General features: G+C 46.8%; 1 protein-coding gene across 1 annotated transcript in view; it reads left to right on the plus strand.

Annotated features, from left to right (window-relative positions):
• The window catches only part of IPO5 (importin 5), a 614,356-nt gene that overhangs the window by 236,240 nt on the left and 357,786 nt on the right, over positions 1-20,330 (plus strand). Inside the window, exons 13-14 of the mRNA XM_085622105.1 lie at positions 9,728-9,901; positions 10,578-10,796. Of these exons, the coding sequence (XP_085478231.1) occupies positions 9,728-9,901; positions 10,578-10,796 (393 nt within the window). The remainder of the gene's footprint in view (positions 1-9,727; positions 9,902-10,577; positions 10,797-20,330) is intronic.

Here is a 20,330-nt window from a genome sequence, read left to right on the forward strand (position 1 = left end):
GCTAATACAAACACACAACACAACCTGTATGCACTATGTCAACAAACAAGGCGGAACAAAATCCCCAAGTCTGTCCAGGTTAGCTCAAAGAATTTGGGACTGGTCTCTCAGTCATCAAATCATGATCACAGCAGTACATCTACCAGGAGTAGCCAATATCCTAGCGGATTCCCTAAGCAGGTCCTCCTCGTCGACCCACGAGTGGGAATTACACCAACCCACTCTAGAGAGGATATTCCAAATATGGGGTCGTCCACAACTGGATCTTTTTGCTACGCCGGAGAACCGGAAATGCCGGAATTATGCAAGCTGGCATCCCCACAAGGGCTCGCAGGGGAATGCCCTTTTGATAAACTGGTGCAATCTATTTGCGTATGTGAGAAAGTGGCTCTGTATATACTGTTCCCTAATAGGTACAGGGTGTACAGAGTCCACAGTCCCCCAGAGGCTGATAGAGGTCAAAGTTAGGTATGACCTTACTCTCAAAAGTGGTAGCTTGGTCGAGCAGTAAGGCAGTACCAGAGGACAGTGTAAAGCATTTATTGTACACACTCAGTCAGCAAATGGTTTCACACACTCAATAACTGAACTCTAGGCCAATGGTTTATATATATAAAATATATGCTTGTTTTATTTTTAGAACCACAAAGGGGATAAAAATATACTTTCTCAGAATGAAAGGTTGAATATAAATACTTTTGCCTTAAGCAATAAATTTGTGTAAACAGTCACAGTTGGTTGCAATAAACAATCCTATTTCCTAAACATAACAATGCATTGAGCTCAATGGTACATTCAGGTTATTTGTAATAAATTACTTTTCAGATTACTTTTGGAATTCCAGGTCTGGCTCCTAGAACCAGCCTTGGGTCAGTATTCAGAATCAAGTGATGAAAGTCGACTAACTGTAATGATTTTTAAATAATATTTAGCTATTTCAAAAGTTAGCACTTAGAAAATATTTCAAAGAAAACATTCAATGGATCTCTATGGCAAGAAATTCAAATTGCAGGTAGAGTACTTTATCGTTACTTTAGTAATCCAGGACTGGGTACCTAGACCAGGACTGGGGTCCTTATCAAAAACAGGTAAGTAATTTCGTTTGCAGAAATGGTACGATTTTAAAAGAATATTTCAAATTTGCAAAAATAGACACTTAGAAGAAATTTCACAGAAAAGCGGACAATGGTTGTGAGAAAGTGGGTTTCTGTTGCAGTAACCCCCCCCTTTTTTTGCCTAATAGCTGATGCACTTTTCCTTGTTGTACCCTGGGCTCCTGCCAATCAGGTGCCCAGGACCTGTGTTCCTTCCCTAAAATATAAACTCCCAATTGGCAAACCCTGGCCACATGTCAACCCCTAGTAAATGGTACCCTAGGTACCCAGGGCCTTGTGACCAGGGAAGGCCTCTAAGGGCTGCAGCACTCATTGTGCCACCCTTAGAGGCCCTGTACCCTTACACACACACACACTGCCTTTGCAGGCTGAGTGTCTGGGTGCAGGACAAAACAAAGAGTCGACATGGCACACATCTGTGTGCCATGCCCATCTCCTACACTGCCAAGTCATATGTCAGCCACCCCTCTGGCTGGGTGCCTTATGCCTATGATGTGGGCACAGGAGCAGGAGCCCTGTGCCCCTACAGTACCCAGGTCCATTCATGGGCACTGTAATTACAGTGCTGCCATTTACAAGTACATGGTGCTGAGAGCTCGTCAAACACGAGCTCCACAGCACCATAATGGCAACACTGAAGACTGGGAAGTTTGGTATCAAACTTCTCAGCACATTAAACCCACACTGATGCCAGTGTGGGATTTAATGTACTAAGCACCCCAGAGGGCATCTTAGAGATGCCCCCTTACAGCTAACCTACAATCCACGTCTGCTCTGAGGCTGCCCAGGCTGCCACACAGCAGACACGTTGCTGGACCCCTGGGTGGGAGAGCCCCTGCTCTCCTGGGCCTGCAACAATGCACATCCTGGGTGAGGTGAGAAATCTCCTCCCACAGGATGAGCAAAGGGAAGCTTCAAAGGCATGCTGCCAGTTGGAGTTTCCCCAGGCCACTGCAACCCCCCACTCTGGCGGGAAGCTTGGCCGGAAACCCCATACAAGGACAGGGGATGTGCCAGCATGCCCACCCCACCCCTCAGGTGGGGGAGGCGAGGTGAAGCACATCTCCGGGCTCTCGCCATCTTGAAGATGGGAGGCCCTACCCTATCAGGATTAGGCTACTGCCCCCCTCCCACAGGAGAGAGGCAGGATAGGGGGTGTACCCACCCCAGGACAAGGACCCATTGGTCCCTGGCCTTCACCTACCTGTAACGCCCCTAAATCTAGTATTTAGGGGCCCCCTGAACCTTCCTTCCCCAGATTCCAGATAGAAACCTACAAGAAGAGCAAGAAGAAAAAAGACCTGCCCTGCAGCTGCTAAAAAGAGGAAGACACCAACTGCTTTGGCCCCAGCCCTACCGGCCTGTCGACCCTCGAACCTGCTCCTGCTCCTGCTCCTGCTCCAGCGCGGCATCTCTTGTGGCCAGCAACCTCAAAAACCCCGGAGGACCTGGCTACCTTTGAACTCTGATTCCCTGGGACTCCCATGAGTAGAGGCTCTACTCGAGAAACCTATTCCTAACTCCTGGCAGCAGCCCGGAACCGCGGACCCAACACACTCTGCACCAGCCAAGCCTGGCCAGTGCCGGAGTGGACAAAGACCCTGAGGACGACCCCACGGCGACTGTGACCCCGAGTCCGGCACCCAAGGACCCCCCTCGACATCCTGGACGAAGCCTGCAGCCTCAGAACCGAGTGCCACCCCAGCCGCGATCAACCAGAGGGTAAGATTCCCGATGTCAAAAGGCACCCCTGCACCCGGCGCCCTGCGGCCCCCTGTGCCCTATCCCGGGGTACCCACCTAACCTACAACTACCCAACTTACCCCTCGAAGTGGTGGTGGCACCGGAAACATCCTCGTCCCCGAGCCTGCAGCCTTTTTCCAAACCGGAACATTCCCATTGATTTCCATTGAGCGCCCGAAGGCTCAAAAGCACCCTGCACCCAGCCGCCCGAGTGGCCCTGGCAGTGCACACTCTACACTAACTTACTTCCCCACTTGCCCTGAGTAAGTGACCAGGAGCCCAGCTCCCACAGACGCGTGGCTTGCCAGACAGCAGCCACCAACCAAGGCCCCCCTATCCCTCATAGGATAACATTGGGCCTAACTCACTCTGCACCCGGCCGTCCTGAAACCGCTGAGGGTGAACCATCTGTACCTACCTGACACTGGGGGACCCCTGAGTCTATGCCCAGAATTTCAACTCTGCCAGTCGAGTACTTACCCTTAAACCGCTAACTTCATTTTTCTCATAGGGTAACATTGACTGGCTTTTTCTTCAAAAATCTTCTAAGTGTGAACTTTTCAAAACTGTAAAAATTCACCAAAAATCAGCCAAGTGACAAAAACGAATTTACTCACCTGTTCTTGGGTGAGCTCCCAGTGCTGGATCTTGGTGCCCAGCCCTGACCCTGAAAAGTACTCACAACTATACTTACCTCTAACTAATTTTTCTCCCATAGGAAACCATTGTCTGCTTTTCTGTGAAATTTCTTCTAAGTGTCTATTTTTACAAATTTGAAATATTCTTTTAAAGTCTTACCATTTCTGCAAACGAAATTACTTACCTGTTTTTGATAAGGACCCCAGTCCTGGGTCTAGGCACCCAGTCCTGGATTACTAAAGTAACGATAAAGTACTCTACCTGCAATGTGAATTTCTTGCCATAGAGATCCATTGAATGTTTTCTTTGAAATATTTTCTAAGTGCTAACTTTTGAAATAGCTAAATATTATTTAAAAATCATTACAGTTACTAAGTCGACTTTCATCACTTGATTCTGAATACTGACCCAAGGCTGGTTCTAGGAGCCAGACCTGGAATTCCAAAAGTAATCTGAAAAGTAATTTATTACAAATAACCTGAATGTACCATTGAGCTCAATGCATTGTGATGTTTAGGAAATAGGATTGTTTATTGCAACCAACTGTGACTGTTTACAAAAATTCATTGCTTAAGACAAAAAGTATTTATATGCAACCTCTCATTCTGGGAAAGTATATTTTTATCCCCTTTGTGGTTCTAAAAATAAAACAAGCATATATTTTATATATATATAAATCATTGGCCTAGAGTTCAGTTATTGAGTGTGTGAAACCATTTGCTGACTGAGTGTGTACAATAAATGCTTTACACTGTCCTCTGGTACTGCCTTACTGCTCGACCAAGCTACCACTTTTGAGAGTAAGGTCATACCTAACTTTGACCTCTATCAGCCTCTGGGGGACTGGGGACTCTGTACACCCTGTACCTATTAGGGAACAGTATATACAGAGCCACTTTCTCACAATGGTTTCCTATGGGAGAAAAATGAGTTAGAGGTAAGTATAGTTGTGAACACTTTTCAGGGTCAGGGCTGGGCACCAAGATCCAGCACTGGGAGCTCACCTAGGAGCAGGTGAGTAAATTCGTTTTTGTCACTTGGCTGATATTTGGTGAATTTTTGCAGTTTTGAAAAGTTCACACTTAGAAGATTTTTGAAGAAAAAGCCAGTCAATGTTACCCTATGAGGAAAATGAAGTTAGCGGTTTAAGGGTAAGTACTCGACTGGCAGAGTTGAAATTCCGGGCATAGACTCAGGGGTCCCCCAGTGTCAGGTAGGTACAGATGGTTCACCCTCAGCGGTTTCAGGACGGCCGGGTGCAGAGTGAGTTAGGCCCAATGTTATCCTATGAGGGATAGGGGGGGCCTTGGTTGGTGGCTGCTGTCTGGCAAGCCACGCGTCTGTGGGAGCTGGGCTCCTGGTCACTTACTCAGGGCAAGTGGGGAAGTAAGTTAGTGTAGAGTGTGCACTGCCAGGGCCACTCGGGCGGCTGGGTGCAGGGTGCTTTTGAGCCTTCGGGCGCTCAATGGAAATCAATGGGAATGTTCCGGTTTGGAAAAAGGCTGCAGGCTCGGGGACGAGGATGTTTCCGGTGCCACCACCACTTCGAGGGGTAAGTTGGGTAGTTGTAGGTTAGGTGGGTACCCCGGGATTGGGCACAGGGGGCCGCAGGGCGCCGGGTGCAGGGGTGCCTTTTGACGTCGGGAATCTTACCCTCTGGTTGATCGTGGCTGGGGTGGCACTCGGTTCTGAGGCTGCAGGCTTCGTCCAGGATGTCGAGGGGGGTCCTTGGGTGCCGGACTCGGGGTCACAGTCGCCGTGGGGTCGTCCTCAGGGTCTTTGTCCACTCCGGCACTGGCCAGGCTTGGCTGGTGCAGAGTGTGTTGGGTCCGCGGTTCCGGGCTGCTGCCAGGAGTTAGGAATAGGTTTCTCGAGTAGAGCCTCTACTCATGGGAGTCCCAGGGAATCAGAGTTCAAAGGTAGCCAGGTCCTCCGGGGTTTTTGAGGTTGCTGGCCACAAGAGATGCCGCGCTGGAGCAGGAGCAGGAGCAGGTTCGAGGGTCGACAGGCCGGTAGGGCTGGGGCCTAAGCAGTTGGTGTCTTCTCTTTTTAGCAGCTGCAGGGCAGGTCTTTGTTCTTCTTGCTCTTCTTGTAATTTTCTATCTGGAATCTAAGGGAGGAAGGTTCAGGGTGCCCCTAAATACTAAATTTAGGGGCGTTACAGGTAGGTGAAGGCCAGGGACCAATGGGTCCCTGTCCTGGGGTGGGTACACCCCCTATCCTGCCTCTCTCCTGTGGGAGGGGGGCAGTAGCCTAATCCTGATAGGGTAGGGCCTCCCATCTTCAAGATGGCGAGAGCCCGGAGATGTGTTTCACCTCGCCTCCCCCACCTGAGGGGTGGGGTGGGCAGGCTGGCACATCCCCTGTCCTTGTATGGGGTTTCCGGCCAAGCTTCCCGCCAGAGTGGGGGGTTGCAGTGGCCTGGGGAAACTCCAAATGGCGGTATGCCTTTGAAGCTTCCCTTTGTTCATCCTGGGGGAGGAGATTTCTCACCTCACCCAGGATGTGCATTGTTGCAGGCCCGGGAGAGCAGGGGCTCTCCCACCCAGGGGTCCAGCAACGTGTCTGCTGTGTGGCAGCCTGGGCAGCCTCAGAGCAGACGTGGATTGTAGGTTAGCTGTGAGGGGGCATCTCTAAGATGCCCTCTGGGGTGCTTAGTACATTAAATCCCACACTGGCATCAGTGTGGGTTTAATGTGCTGAGAAGTTTGATACCAAACTTCCCAGTCTTCAGTGTTGCCATTATGGTGCTGTGGAGCTCGTGTTTGACGAGCTCTCAGCACCATGTACTCTTAAATGGCAGCACTGCACTTACAGTGCCCAGGAATGGACCCGGGTACTGTAGGGGCACAGGGCTCCTGCTCCTGTGTCCACACCATAGGCATAAGGCACCCAGCCAGAGGGGTGACTGACATATGCCTTGGCAGTGTAGGTGATGGGCATGGCACACAGAGGTGTGCGATGTCGACTCTTTGTTTTGTCCTGCACCCAGACACTCAGCCTGCAAGGCAGTGTGTGTGTGTAAGGGTACAGGGCCTCTGAGGGTGGCACAATGAGTGCTGCAGCCCTTAGAGGCCTTCCCTGGCCACAAGGCCCTGGGTACCTAGGATACCATTTACCAGGGGCTGACATGTGGCTAGGGTTTGCCAATTTGAGTTTGTGTGGTTTAAGGAAGGAACATAGGCCCTGGGCACCTGATTGGCAGGAACCCAGGGTACACTCAATCAAAGTACATTCAGCAATTTAGCAAAAAGTGGGGGCATACCATGCAAGAAAGATGGCACTTTCTCACAGCGTACGCCTTTCCTCCAATTCCCCTCATACCTCGGGTCCTTTGGAAAATGAAGAGACAGCCTTGCCACCTGATTCTAATAGCCCCACGCTGGCCCCGACAACCGTGGTTCTCAGAACTGCTTCTGATGTCCCAATGTCAACCAATCCTCCTGCAACAGCGGACAGATCTGCTCACGATGAGCGAAGGGAGAATTTGTCATCCAAATCCCTCCTCACTGAGCTTATCGGCCTGGAACCTGAACACCATGAGTTCGCCCATCTAGACAGCCCGCAGGATTGTAGGGATATTTTGGCCCAAGCAAGAGCACCCTCTACAATCAGGACGTACAAGTTCAAATGGAAAAGATTCTGCCACTGGTGTGCTGCTAACGGAGTCCACCCGATACACTCCAGGGCGCACCAATTACTACCTTTCTTCTTGCACCTAGCTAATTCTGGTTTGTCTCACGCAACCCTACGGGTTTTCTTGGCAGCAATTTCCCGTTTTCGGCAGGATGGCTCAAATTCCCTTTGTTCCTCAAGAATAATCCGCCAATTTTTTAAGGGTTTGTTTCGGAAATTCCCGCCAATTCGACGCCCTCCTCCGTTGTGGCATCTTAACGTTGTGTTGGCGCAATTGATGAGACCTCCGTTCGAGCCCATTCACAAGGCCGACCTAAAATATCTAACTTGGAAGGTTGCACTACTTCTGGCATGAACGTCTTCACGTCGTGTCAGTGACATTCATGCTTTTACCGTCAAACCTCCGTTCCTGCAGTTCAAACCGGATGCTGTAGTGTTACGCACCAATCCATCATTCCTACCCAAGGTGCCTACTGATTTTCATATTAATGAACCAGTAATATTAAAGACCTTCTTTGCCAACCCTCAGACACCTGCAGAGCAAAGATTGCACTCTTTGGACATGAAGCGATGCCTAAAATTCTACATCAGTAGGACAAGTTCGTTTCGAAAATCCGATCAACTTTTTATAGCACATGGACGTTGTCATAAGGGACGTCAGGTTACTAAGCCGACCATTGCTCGATGGATTTCGGCAGCTATTGCTTTCTGCCACCAAAAGGCAAATAAACCCCTACAGTCTTAAGTGAGAGCGCACTCCACTAGGGCAGTATCATCATTGACTGCCTTATTTGCTGGAGTACCTTTGCAAGATATCTGCAGAGCAGCTACGTGGTCGACCAGACACACGTTTTCTAAGCACTACTGCTTGGCAACTTTAAGCGAAGAGGACGCTGCAGTAGGACAGGCAGTGCTACGAAATCTTTTTAAATAAGGTGAGCCTCTTCCTCCCGCCTCCATATTGTTTCCATTTATAATTGACATATGATGCATTTATACAATTACAGTTATTCAGTACTGTCATATGCATGAGAAGATTGATTGTCATTATAATTTCAAGGCTCTGTGATCATGGAAACAATGATGATTGTTACTGCTAGCTATTCTATATTCAAGCATGTGAATCTATGAAAGACACCCCAATACTGGAGAAGAACAATTGTTACTTACCTGTAAACAGGTGGTTCTCCAGTATTGGTGTCTTTCATACATTCACATGCGACCCTCCCTCCTCCCTTCAGAGGCTCTCTTCTCCTCATACACTCTAAGGTCACTTTGGTGCTACGAAAATCTGAGGTGAGAAGCTCTGAGGAGAAGGTTCTAGAGAGGAGCTGGCGCCTGATTGGCCGTAGTTTGGACTAACATAATGACAGAGATAGACTACGAATGTCTTTTTTCTCTTTCCATGTATCTCTATGGAAATTTCATATAGGGACATTCTTGATGTTATTACTTACTTATATCTCTGTTTTTATAGGATTACTTATGTATATGTATATATATATGTATATTATGGCTATATATATTGCTATATTATTTACCGTGGGACTCCCACTCCGACGACGGGGAATATTCAAGCATGTGAATCTATGAAAGACACCAATACTGGAGAACCACCTGTTTACAGGTAAGTAACAATTGTTCTTTATCATATTTTTTAATTCAACCTATTCTATCCACAAACCTGTAAATAAGTGTTATTTCTCTTCGTAGTTGTAGTAGCGACAGGAAACATCGAAGTGTTTGAAGAGTATCCAGCTGTGTCCATCTTTTAACCCCTTCCACCTCCTAACGTAAGCCTTGTTTGCTCATCCTCACAACCTAGAGTGGTAACTCACCAAAGGGAGCGGCTTGGTATTTTAGCTTTTGGATTTAGTGCTAAACTACTACATCCAAGCAGAATGCGAACTTGTAAACATTATCCAGTCTGCAGGGTGTGCAAATACAGTTTATCAAGTTATGTTAGACGGTTTTGTTTCCTTGGTTTTTATGGCCAGAATAAGACAGGAAATTGAAGCTGCGGGTATGGCAGGATTCAGTGTAGAAGGTACTGGTTTCACAAGGTCATGATGGTGTTTTCTACCTCCCTCTTAGCCTATTTGGCAGATAGTTTTGGGGCAGGGACATGGGTAACTAAAAGCTTTTGGGTTGTCACATCGACTGTGGATAAAGACATCCAGCAACTATCTCGTCACATTGTGAAAACCCTACTGTAGCATCAGAGGGCACCAGGCACACAATGTTAGTCTGAAACACTCCAGGACCATTGAGGCCTGTGCCCCTGCTACTAGCTTGGTCTCGTACACCTCCAGTTGCCCCATTGCCTGGTACAGTGGGTAACCTGCCACCCACTACTACGTTGGGTTGCAGTTTTGGTGCTTTTTCAACCCGTAGATCTGTTGAAACACGTGCAATCTTGGAGCACTCCTTGTGGAGTCAGACTAAGTTCCAACTAAGTATAACAGAAACCATGAGCAGGGACCGGTGTATCATATTTCATTCTTGAAGCAATGACTTGGACCCTGCATTGTGCTGAAATTCTATGAAAAACATACTATAATCTTTTTAGTAATTCTTGTATTGCGATGTTTCAGGTAATTGTAGCCATTCTGCAGACTATGGAAGACCAAGCCAACCCTCGTGTTCAGGCACATGCAGCTGCTGCGCTCATCAACTTCACGGAGGACTGTCCAAAGACTCTGCTTGTTCCATATCTAGATAATCTTGTAAATCACCTTCACTCTATCATGGTGGTTAAGTTACAGGAGGTAAGTTGGGCTTCGGTTTCTGTCTCGTAGCATCCTTAGCTGTCCAATTTCTGCTCAGACTATTTGTGATTCCATTGATGGGTCTAATTTATATTCTGCACTCTTTGCAATTGACTGTCCTCTGGTCAACCTGAAATAGCGTGGCTGTACTATAACCCTTACATTTAAACAAGCAGTTTAAAAAAACCTGTTGCTAATAGTCTAGGTGGTAGAAAGACAAACCTGTCTCCCTACATTGCCTGAAAAATGGTACTTCAAAGCCAGTTAAAAAAGATAACCCTTCTAGCAATCTTGGATGATTTTCTTCATATAGAGAGGATGTGTGCATCGTTGCCCTTACCGACTAGGATTTTAGAAATGGTACGTGCCACTATTGTCTGGGTTCTGCTGGGAGCCTGTGCCATGGCTGACACTGGTCTATACCTTTACTAGGCCATATTGAAAATTAGCACGGTTTCCTGTGCTGCAGTTAACTTATGTGCTGCCTGACCACTGCAATGCCTCCTGCTTCAATAAATAGACCTGTTTCTTGCCAAGCCTGTTGTCTTTATTATTGTAAGCCTAGGTTTCACAGTGGTTCCTTCGCGCTTGGCTGTGTCACAGAAACGTTTAACACCGAAATCAACACTATAAAGCCTACTTGACTGATGCTCTTCTGTGTTTTTTTTTTTTCCAGTTGATACAAAAAGGAACAAAGTTAGTGCTTGAACAGGTTGTTACTTCAATTGCCTCGGTTGCTGATACAGCAGAGGAGAAGTTTGTCCCATACTACGACCTGTTTATGCCTTCCCTTAAACATATTGTTGAAAATGCTGTTCAAAAAGAGCTCAGACTTTTGAGAGGGAAGACGATTGAATGCATCAGCCTCATTGGTCTTGCTGTTGGCAAAGACAAGGTAAGTTGCACTGCCTTTTCATAATGCTGGTTTAGTGAGTGATCGCTTTTATTTTGTGAAGCACTCACCAATTTTGCATCAGTGCTTTTATTTCTCCATCATGGAATCCTTTATATTCACAAACGTATGTAGGTGTGTGTTGCAGAACACCCTAGACTATGATGCACAAAAATAGTTTTATTTTAAAGGTAGGCCACACCAATTAATGTTAAATTGTATATGTGGGTAGTATGTCTGGCTGGGAACAATATTTCCTAGGTTTTTTGCAGTAGCACCCACCAACTGACTAGGTGCAGCTATAATGCAATCTGCAGCTATGGAAGCAGAACCACTGGAAATTTTCCAGGCCCATAAAGGAGTTAACATTCACTGGCGAGGTCTCTTCCACTTTTATGTGCTCCCCAGATGTAAATATTTGAAGCTTCAACAGCTCTTCTTTGGTTCCTTGCATATTGGTGCGCGTCTTTCAATTCTGAACTTGCTTTCACACCTAAGCAAGTCTCTGATATCGGACTTTAAACAGTGCTCAACATTCAAGAGGCAAATACCTGTTCCCCAACCCTTGTTTTTCAAGCAAGCGATGTCTGCGGGTCAATCATGACCCCTTCACATCTGGCGAGGGTGAGGTAGGAAGTTTTCTTGTGCAGTAGATTGAGCAGCCTGTTTTGCAACTAAACACTAGGTTACGATTCCTTAAAGTGGTGAAGGAGCAGTATGGTACCCTAGATGGCCTCTCCCTGATTGTGCTCTGCTGGTTGGTGTCAGCTGAATGCTAGCGAGCTGCAGGGTGAACTTTCGTGCCTGTGGGATGTCACTGTATGAAAGTGGCTCTGTATATACTGCTCCCAAACAGGTACAGTGTGCACAGTCCCCCAGAGGCTGATAGAGGTCAAAGTTAGATATAACCTTACTCTCTAAAGTGGTAGCTTGTTCGAGCAGTAAGGCAGTATCAGAGGACAGTGTAAAGCATTTGTTGTACACACTGTCAGCAAATGGTGTCTCACACTCTAGAACTGAACTCTAGGCCAATGGTTTGTATATAAACATATATGGTTTTATTTTAGAACCAACAATAGGTATCAAAATATATTTTCTCAGAATGAGATGATTTAGTTAAATACTTTTCAATAGGCAATAGACTTTTGAATGCAATAGTTAATTGTTGCAGTAGGAAACACAATATAACATTGAGCTCAATGGGAATTTCTAGTTAAATGCAATAGATTACTTTTTGGATTACTTTTCTTACCACAGGACTGGATCCTAGATTAAGTCCTGGGACATCTCCTGTAAACAGTTGAGTAAAAACGTTTTTGTTACAGTTGTGATTTTTAAGGAATATTATTGTATTTTAAAAGTTGACAAACTTTTTCACATAGAATCACCAATGTTCTCCTATGGGAGGAAATTCACTTAGCAGGTAAGTAGGATTATCGTTACTTTTTCTTACTCCGTGTTGGATCCTGGATCCAGCACTGCTGCATCTCCTGTAAACAGTTAAAAGAATGCGTTTTTGTTATACAGGCGATTTTTAGCAAATATTTGTAAGTTTCAAAAATCGACAAAAACCAGGCAATGTTAACCTATGGAGAAAAATCAAGTTATAGGTAAGTACGGTTGTAATTACTTTTCCGGGTCAGTGCTGGCCACCAAGATCCAGCACTGGGATCTCTCCTGATAGCAGGTGAGTATTTCTGTTTTCGTTACTCGGTTGATTTTAGGTGAATATTTAAGTTTAGAAACTCCACACTTAGAAGAAATTCCAAGAGGAACCAGTCAATGTTGGAAGAAAAGTGAGTTATCGGCTTTTGGGTAAGTACTCGACTGGCAGAGTTAAGGTTCTGGGCATAGACTTGGGTCTCCCAGGGTCTGGTAGGTACAGTTACACCCTCAGCGGCACATGGGCAGCCGGGTGCAGAGAGAGTTAGGCCCAATGTTATCCTATGGTGGGCAGGGGGCCTTTGGTTGGTGGCTGCTGGTAAGCAGGCCACGCGGCTGTGGGAGCTGGGCTCTTGGTCACTTGCTCAAGTCAAGTGGGGAAGTAGGTTAGGATAGAGGTTGCACTCCCAGGGGCACGCTGGGGACAGGGTGCTTTTGAGCCGTCGGGCATTCAATGGATTTCAATGGAGAAGCTCAGTGACGAACAAAGGCTGCAAGCTCTGGGACGAAGATTGTTCAGGTGCGACCACTACTTCGAGAGGTAAGTTGGGATTGTCGGAGGATAGGTAGGCACCCAGAAGTCGGCACAGGGAGGGCACCGGGTGCAGGGGTGTCTTTTGACGTCGGGAAATCTTACCCTCAGCTGGGCGTGTTTGGAGGGGTCCCTGGTTCTGAGACTGCAGGCATTTTCAGGAGCGTCGAGGTGGGTCCTTGAGTGCCGGGTTCTGGGTCACTGTCGCTGGGGGGACGTCCTCTTGGTGTTTGTCCACTCAGGCACAGGCCAGGCTTGGTGGGTGCAGTGTGCGCAGGGTTCGCGGTTCCTGGCTGGTGCCGGGGGTTGTTGCTTGTTGTTGAGCAGGACCACTGCTCGTTGGAGTCCTAGTTTCTTTAGAGTCACAAGACAGGCTGGTCCTCTGGGGTTTTTGAGGTTGCTGACCACTGGAGACGCTGGGGTTTAGCAGGAGCAGGTTCGAGGGTCGACAGGTCGGTAGGGCTGGGGCCAAATCAGTTTGTGTCTTCCTCTTGTTAGCAGCTGCATGGCAGGTCTTCGTGTTTCTTGATCTTCATGATTGTTTTGGATTCAGGACCTGAGGAAGGAAGGTTCAGGGAGCCCCTAAATACTGAATTTAGGGGTGTTACAGGTAGGTAAAGGGCGGGGACCAATGGGTCCCTTCCTTGGGGTGGGTACACCCCTATCCTGCCACTCTCCTGTGGGAGGGGGGCAGTAGCCTAATCCTGATTGGGTAGGGCTTCCCATCTTCAAGAGGGCGAGAGCCCGGAGATGTGATTCACCTCGCCTCCCGCACCTGAGGGGTGGGGTTGGCAGAGGCTGGCACACCCCTTTACTTCCTTGGGGTTACCCGCCAGTCTTCTCGCCAGAGTGGGGGTCCGAGCTGGTGGGGGCCAGTTGCGGAGTACAGCAAGTTGCCTGGAGAAGCTCACAAATGCGGCATGCAGAGACCTAGCACCTCGCCCAGGATGTGCATTGTTGCAGGCCCAGAAGAGCGGGGGGACTCTACCCAGGGGTCCAGCAACATGTCTGCTGTGTGGCAGCCTCTCAGACAAGACGTGGATTGGAAGTTAGGTTTCAGGGGGCATCTTGGAGATGCCCTCTGTAGTGCTTTGTACATTAAATCCCACACTGGCATCAGTGCAGGTTTAATGTCCTGAGACGTTTGGTATCAAAGTCTTCAGTGTTGCCATTATGGTGCTGTGGAGTTAGTGTTGGCAACCTCCCAGTACCATATATTCTTAAATGGCAGCACTGCACTTACAGTGCCCAGGAATGGACCAGGGTACTGTAGGGGCACATGGCTCATGCTCCTGTGCCCACACCACTGGCATAGGGCACCCAGCTAGAGGGGTGGCTGATGTATGCCAGGGCAGTGTAGGTTGTGGGCGTGGCACACGGATGTGTGCCATGTCAACTTTGTTTTGTCTTGTACCGAGACACCCAGCCTGCAATGGCAATGTGTTTGTGTTAGGGTACAGGGCCTCTAAGGGTGGCATAATAAGTGCTGCAGCCCTTAGAGGCATTTCCTGGTCACAAGGCCCTGGGTACCTAGGGTACCATTTACCAGGGGCTGACATGTGGCCAGGGCTTGCCAATTTGGGTTTTAGGGAAGGAACATAGGCCCTGGGCACCTGATTGGCAGGAGTCCAGGGCACACTCAGTCAAAGTACATTCAGCAATTCCGCAAAAAGTGGGGGCATACCATGCAAGAAAGATGGCACTTTCTCACACATGTGACTTTACCTTGCATTTTTAAGCACACATGTTTTTACAACGTGTATGTTTTTACATGTATGTCTTTACCACGCATTTAAGGTAATTTAGGGGGGGTGTGGAGTGTTTCCCCCCCAAAAATACATTGTTTTATATACACAAACAATGCGGGGTAATGGCATATGTTGTAAAAACATACACGTTGTAAAAGGAAAACTGGGGGTGGGGGGAATGCGTGGTGAAGGCATGCAGAGTATTTCCCTACAATCCGACCTACAATCACATGGGCTTGCCAACCATGGTTTTCAACACTATTGGAGCTCTCCCTAGTCGCACATGAGAAGCTTCACCTCAACTTGGACCTTCTCACACAGAGCAAGGTATACGAAGATACCCCAATCACAAGGAGATGAATCTTGTGAAATGGCTCCTGAAGTCTTAATTTGGGTACCTAAATTTACCACAGCAATGTATGGAAGATAATGTTATGCAGCTAAATGGAAAATATTAGTTCTATACTGCCAGCAACAAGTTAAACCCCTAAATGCACAAGCACAGACAATACTTATCGCATTTGCAGATCACAGGGTTAGCTTATACTTTAATACAATTACACTTGGCAGCTATTGCTGCATATTTGCAGAATAGACAGCATGTGTCCTTATTTAAAATACGTTTATTAAAGCTTTTATGGAAGGATTTAAGACAATCCTACCTCCAAAGCTTACACTTGCACCAGCATGGAACTTTAGAGCATTGTACTAGCAAGACTTGTGGGGGCCTCCATTTGAGCCATTGCACTGTTGCCAATTTCTAAACTTGTCTTTGAAGGTTGCCTTTTTAATTGCTATCACTTCACTTAGAAGGGTCAGTGAGATTTAGGAATTAACCTTAGAGCCGTTCTTCCAGCTTCATACACACTAATGCTTAGAACAAACCCAAACTTCCAAAGGATGTTTCTAATTTTGATATTAATCCATAGAATTACCTGTCTTCTTTACACAACCTGACTCAGTTGCAGAAAGCACTTTACATACTTTAGATGTTGAAAGAGCTTTATTGTATTATATTGACAGGACTAAAGTAATTATTGATTTCACGCTTCTACATATAAGAAATGCCATTTCCAAATTTGGAATTTTTAGATGGATAGTGAAATGTATCCAAACTTGTTATGCTAAAGCTAAAATGTTTCTACCTGTTCCTCCTAAAGCTCACTCTACTTGCAAAATAGGAGCTTTTATGAAATTTTTTGTGAACATTCGAATTGCTCATATTTGCAAAGCAGCAACATGGTCTACTCCACACACATTTTACAAAACATTGTGTGGATGTATTTTCCCGTAAACATGAAAATGTTGGCCAAGCTGTACTAAACATTTTCAAATGACTGCAACCCCCATGGGTTAACCACTACTTAGGGTGAGACTGCTTTACAGTCTATGCCCCGCATGTGTATCTACAGCACACATGCCTCAAACAGAATGTTTCTTACACTGTTAGTATCTGTTCTTGGCATGTAGTGTTGTAGATTCAAATGCGCCTCCCTCCTCAACAAACTGTGTAGGCTGCAGTTTACATATTGTACATCACATTACTCGCGTGGACATCACATTACTGATTCTACAACTTCATTCTCACCTAGCTGCGGAAAAACAATCTGGCAATGGAGTCGATGACCATGCGCAGTTTTACCAAGAGGAGTCACACAGCCTCGTGACTCGAAGTAAACTTCTTGGAATAAAAACAATTTGTAATCATCTGAGCCCAACACTAGATGGTGGATGTATGCACAGCATATGAAATGTATTTAAAATTCACTTTGGGCTTCGTTTAAAACACAAATGGTTGAGACCTTACCCCATACTCTACTCCAGGAAAGGGTTTCTCAAATTTGCTAAAATCACTGGTATCAAGATTTTTCAGAAGTCTTGTTATTTTAATGAAGGAATGCCACAGCTCTGCACTCAACTTTCAGCTGCAGACTGTAGTACAGTTTACCATCTGCCACTTATATGGGAAGATCAGTATCTTTGCCACAGTTTGATATCGAAGGGAGTGGTCCAGGTTGGGACATTTACAAAGCTATTGTTATGTTGAAATATTGCTCCACTTCATGTAGGAAAGTACCCCCCTTTTTTTTTTTTTTGCATCGTCCCCCCACACTTTTTTCCTAATGTTGATGCACTTGGAGTGTGCCCTGGGTTCCTGCCAACCAGGTACCCAGGGCCTATGTTTTTTCCCTAAAACTGTACTTTGTACTCCCAAATTGGCACTTTACTGGCCCACATGTAAGTACCTTGTAAAAGGTACCATGAGCACCAAGAGCCCTGTGACCAGGGAAGGCCTCTAAGGGGTGCAGCACATATTGTGCCACCCTTAGAGGCCCTGTACCCTAACACATGCTCACACGCGCTCACTCACGCTCTGCTGTGTGTTTTAGTGCAGAGAAAAGTTAAGTCTACATGGCACACATCCCTGTGTGCCATGCCTACAGCCACTGCCTCTGGTATAGGTAAGCCACCCCTCTAGCAGGGTCACTATACCATTGATGAGGGTACAGTGGCATGAGCCCTGTACCCTACAGTGCTTAAGTCTATTCTTGGGCATTGTAAGTGCAGTACAGCCATAAAGAGTATATGATCTGGAAGTTTGCCATTACAAACTCCACAGCTCCATAAAGACTTTACTGAAAACTGGGATGTTTGATATCAAACTGATCAGCACATTAAACCCACACTGCCAGTGTGGAATGTTATGTAAAAATGTACTCCAAGGGCATTTTAGAGATGACCCCTGAAAAATGACTCGACTCAAGTGTCCTGGCTGAGTGGCTGCACGCCAACTGCCACCACTAGACATGTTTCTGGACCCCTGGGTCGAGAACCTGGTGCTCTCAGGGTTCTAAAAGCACCCCCTAGGTTGAGGTGTCAAGCCTCTTCCCCCAGGATGGGCAGGGTCCACTAAGGGGAAGGTTCATAGGCTTGCCTCCTTTGTAAGCTGACCCAGGCCTTTTGCTGCTCCCAGCAACTGGCCCCCACCTGCTCTGACCTCCACTTTGGGCGAAAGAATCGCCAGGAAAACTAAGATAGGAGAGGTGTGCCCACATTTGCTAACCCCACTTCAGAGGGGGGAGGCGAGGCGAAGCACAACTCAATCCCTGCCATCTTGAAGATGGTGGGACCCAGCCAGAGTTGGGCTTATGCCCCCCTCCCACTGGGGGATGCCAAAATAGGGGGTGCACCCACCCCAAGGAAGGGACCCATTGGTCCCTACCTGAAACGCCCCTAAATGTAGTATTCTGGGGCGACCCTGAACCTTGCCTCCTCAGACCATAAGAAACGAGAAGGACCTAAGAGCCGTGCTGAAGGAAGATGACACCAACTGATTTGGCCCCATCCCTACTGGCCTATCCCGACCTCGACCTGCTCCAGCGAAATTCCGGGGTGTGCTGCAGCCAGTAGCCCCCTAGAACCTGAAGGACTTTCCCTGCCTTCCCCAACCAGACTTTCTCTTGTGAGTACCGAACTTGCTCACCAACAGACTCCGCAAGTCCACACCACTCATCACCAGACGCCCATGGCCCAAGTTTGAGATGCCCAACACCACGAGGTGGTCTCCCTGGCGATTCTGCCCTGGGATCTAGTGATCCCTGACCTGTCTATAGTCTTCAGACTATGCCTGCAGCCCCTTTCTGGAGGATCACCTTGACCAGAGCCAGTAAGAATCTGACGCCAAAATTCACCCCTGCCCCGCATGCCCCAGGGGCATGGGTGGCACAACTGATCCTGTCCCAGCATCCCAGCCATCCCAACTTACCTCTCCAACCCGTGGTCGCACCCTAGAAGATCTTCATGCCAGAGTCTGAAGTGTTTGTTCAAACCGGAGAATCCCCATTGAAAGTAACAGGGCACCCGATGCCAAAACAGCACCCTGCACCCGTCTGCCCTAGTGCCGCTGTGGGTGTACGTTGGGTGCTAACTTGAACCAATCTATAGCCGGAGCTTAGCTCCTTCAACCTTGTGGCATGCTTGTGAGCAGCCACCAACCGGAGGCTCCCAATCCATTATTGGATAACACTGGGCATCAGCACTCTGCACCCAGCCGCCCTAGTGCCACTGAGGGTGCTTTGAGAGTGCATGCTTGAACCTGGGGGAACCCTTGTCCTAACGCCAGAAACTCCACCCTCAAGACAGTTTACTTACCTGCAAAACGATAGCCCTATTCCTCCATAGGATTGCATTGACTGTCGTCCTCTGAAAAACTTCCAAGTATGGCGGAACCTAAGGAACTTTTTTGAGAAACTGCTTTACTTAACTTTTATCTAGGAAATGTCCTGGTGTGAAATCTAGGCATATCACTCTGAGTATGAAAAGTAAACTGAAAAGTAATCTAAAAAATAATCATTCAGTACCTGAAAAGTAACTGAAGGGTAATCTCAACAGTTTCTAAATAATTGACCTATCTGTATACAAAACAAGTACATACAACTGTATTTTTGTGAAGTATTTCACTTACCTGCACCAGGCCTAGCTTGGTTCTAGAAATAAAATATAACTCATTAATATTTTATACAAACAAATTGGTCTAAGTACAGTCTTAAGTGTGTGAAATCATTTGTTGCCTAAGTGTGTACAATAAATGCTTAGTACTGCCCTCTGATACAGCCTTACTGCTAGCCCACACTACCACAAATAGAGAGTTAGGTATTATCTACTGTTACCTCTGCCTACCTTTGGGGATCCACCGGACTCTGTACACACTATAAATCAGATTATGCGGATGCATACGCTCAATGTCCATATACTGTATACAAGTTCCTGAGATAGCACAAAATTCAATTGAGCTCCTGATCTTTTAGTCTTTTATTTCTGAAATCTTCCATTCCCAACGCGTTTTGTCGCTATGGTAATCAACCGTGCGACTTCCTCGGGGCTTAATCTTCAATTAGGTCATGTATCTCCCGTATTCGTGTATGAATTCCAACTATGTGACTCCACGTTTGTTGTAGGAACAAGTCCATAAATTGTGATAGTCGCTCTGTCGGTCCCCCTATTCCTGATACAATATGCCTCCTTGGTGGAAATGGGAGGGCCTTGTGGATTTTAGGTAATGTGTATAAGCAAGGGTACCGTGGGCAGTTAACAGTTAAATACAAGAATTCATCATCTAAGACTGTTTTCATGCCATTTTTTCAAAAGACCATTAATCTTTGTTACGAGAGAAAACATGGGATTATATGCTATTCTCTCATATCAATGCAAATTATTCAAATGGGAATATATTTCTTGATCATAGTCTGTCCTATTCATAACAACCATGTTGCCTCCTTTATCTGCTTTTCTGATGATCAAATTGGAATTATCCATCAATGTTTTCAATGCCTTGCGCTCACGACTGGTCAAATTATCTTTAGAGTTCTCAAAGGGTTGTCTTAATCTGTCTATAGACTTATTTAAATCTCTGGTAACCAAAGTATGAAAAATCTCAAGTTCGAGGCATGTGGGCTTCTGAATTCATATCTGTGCAAAGATCGCCGCCTAGTGTTGGGTCCGGATGTTTGCACGTTGTTGTCCTGGAAGAGTCTTCGAAGTATCCTGGGATAGGTGACTCCTCCCCTGGACTACAGTGCGCATGGGCATCCTCTC

This window comes from Triturus cristatus, chromosome 8 (assembly GCF_964204655.1).
Source record: "Triturus cristatus chromosome 8, aTriCri1.1, whole genome shotgun sequence".
NCBI classification, from domain to species: domain Eukaryota; kingdom Metazoa; phylum Chordata; class Amphibia; order Caudata; family Salamandridae; genus Triturus; species Triturus cristatus.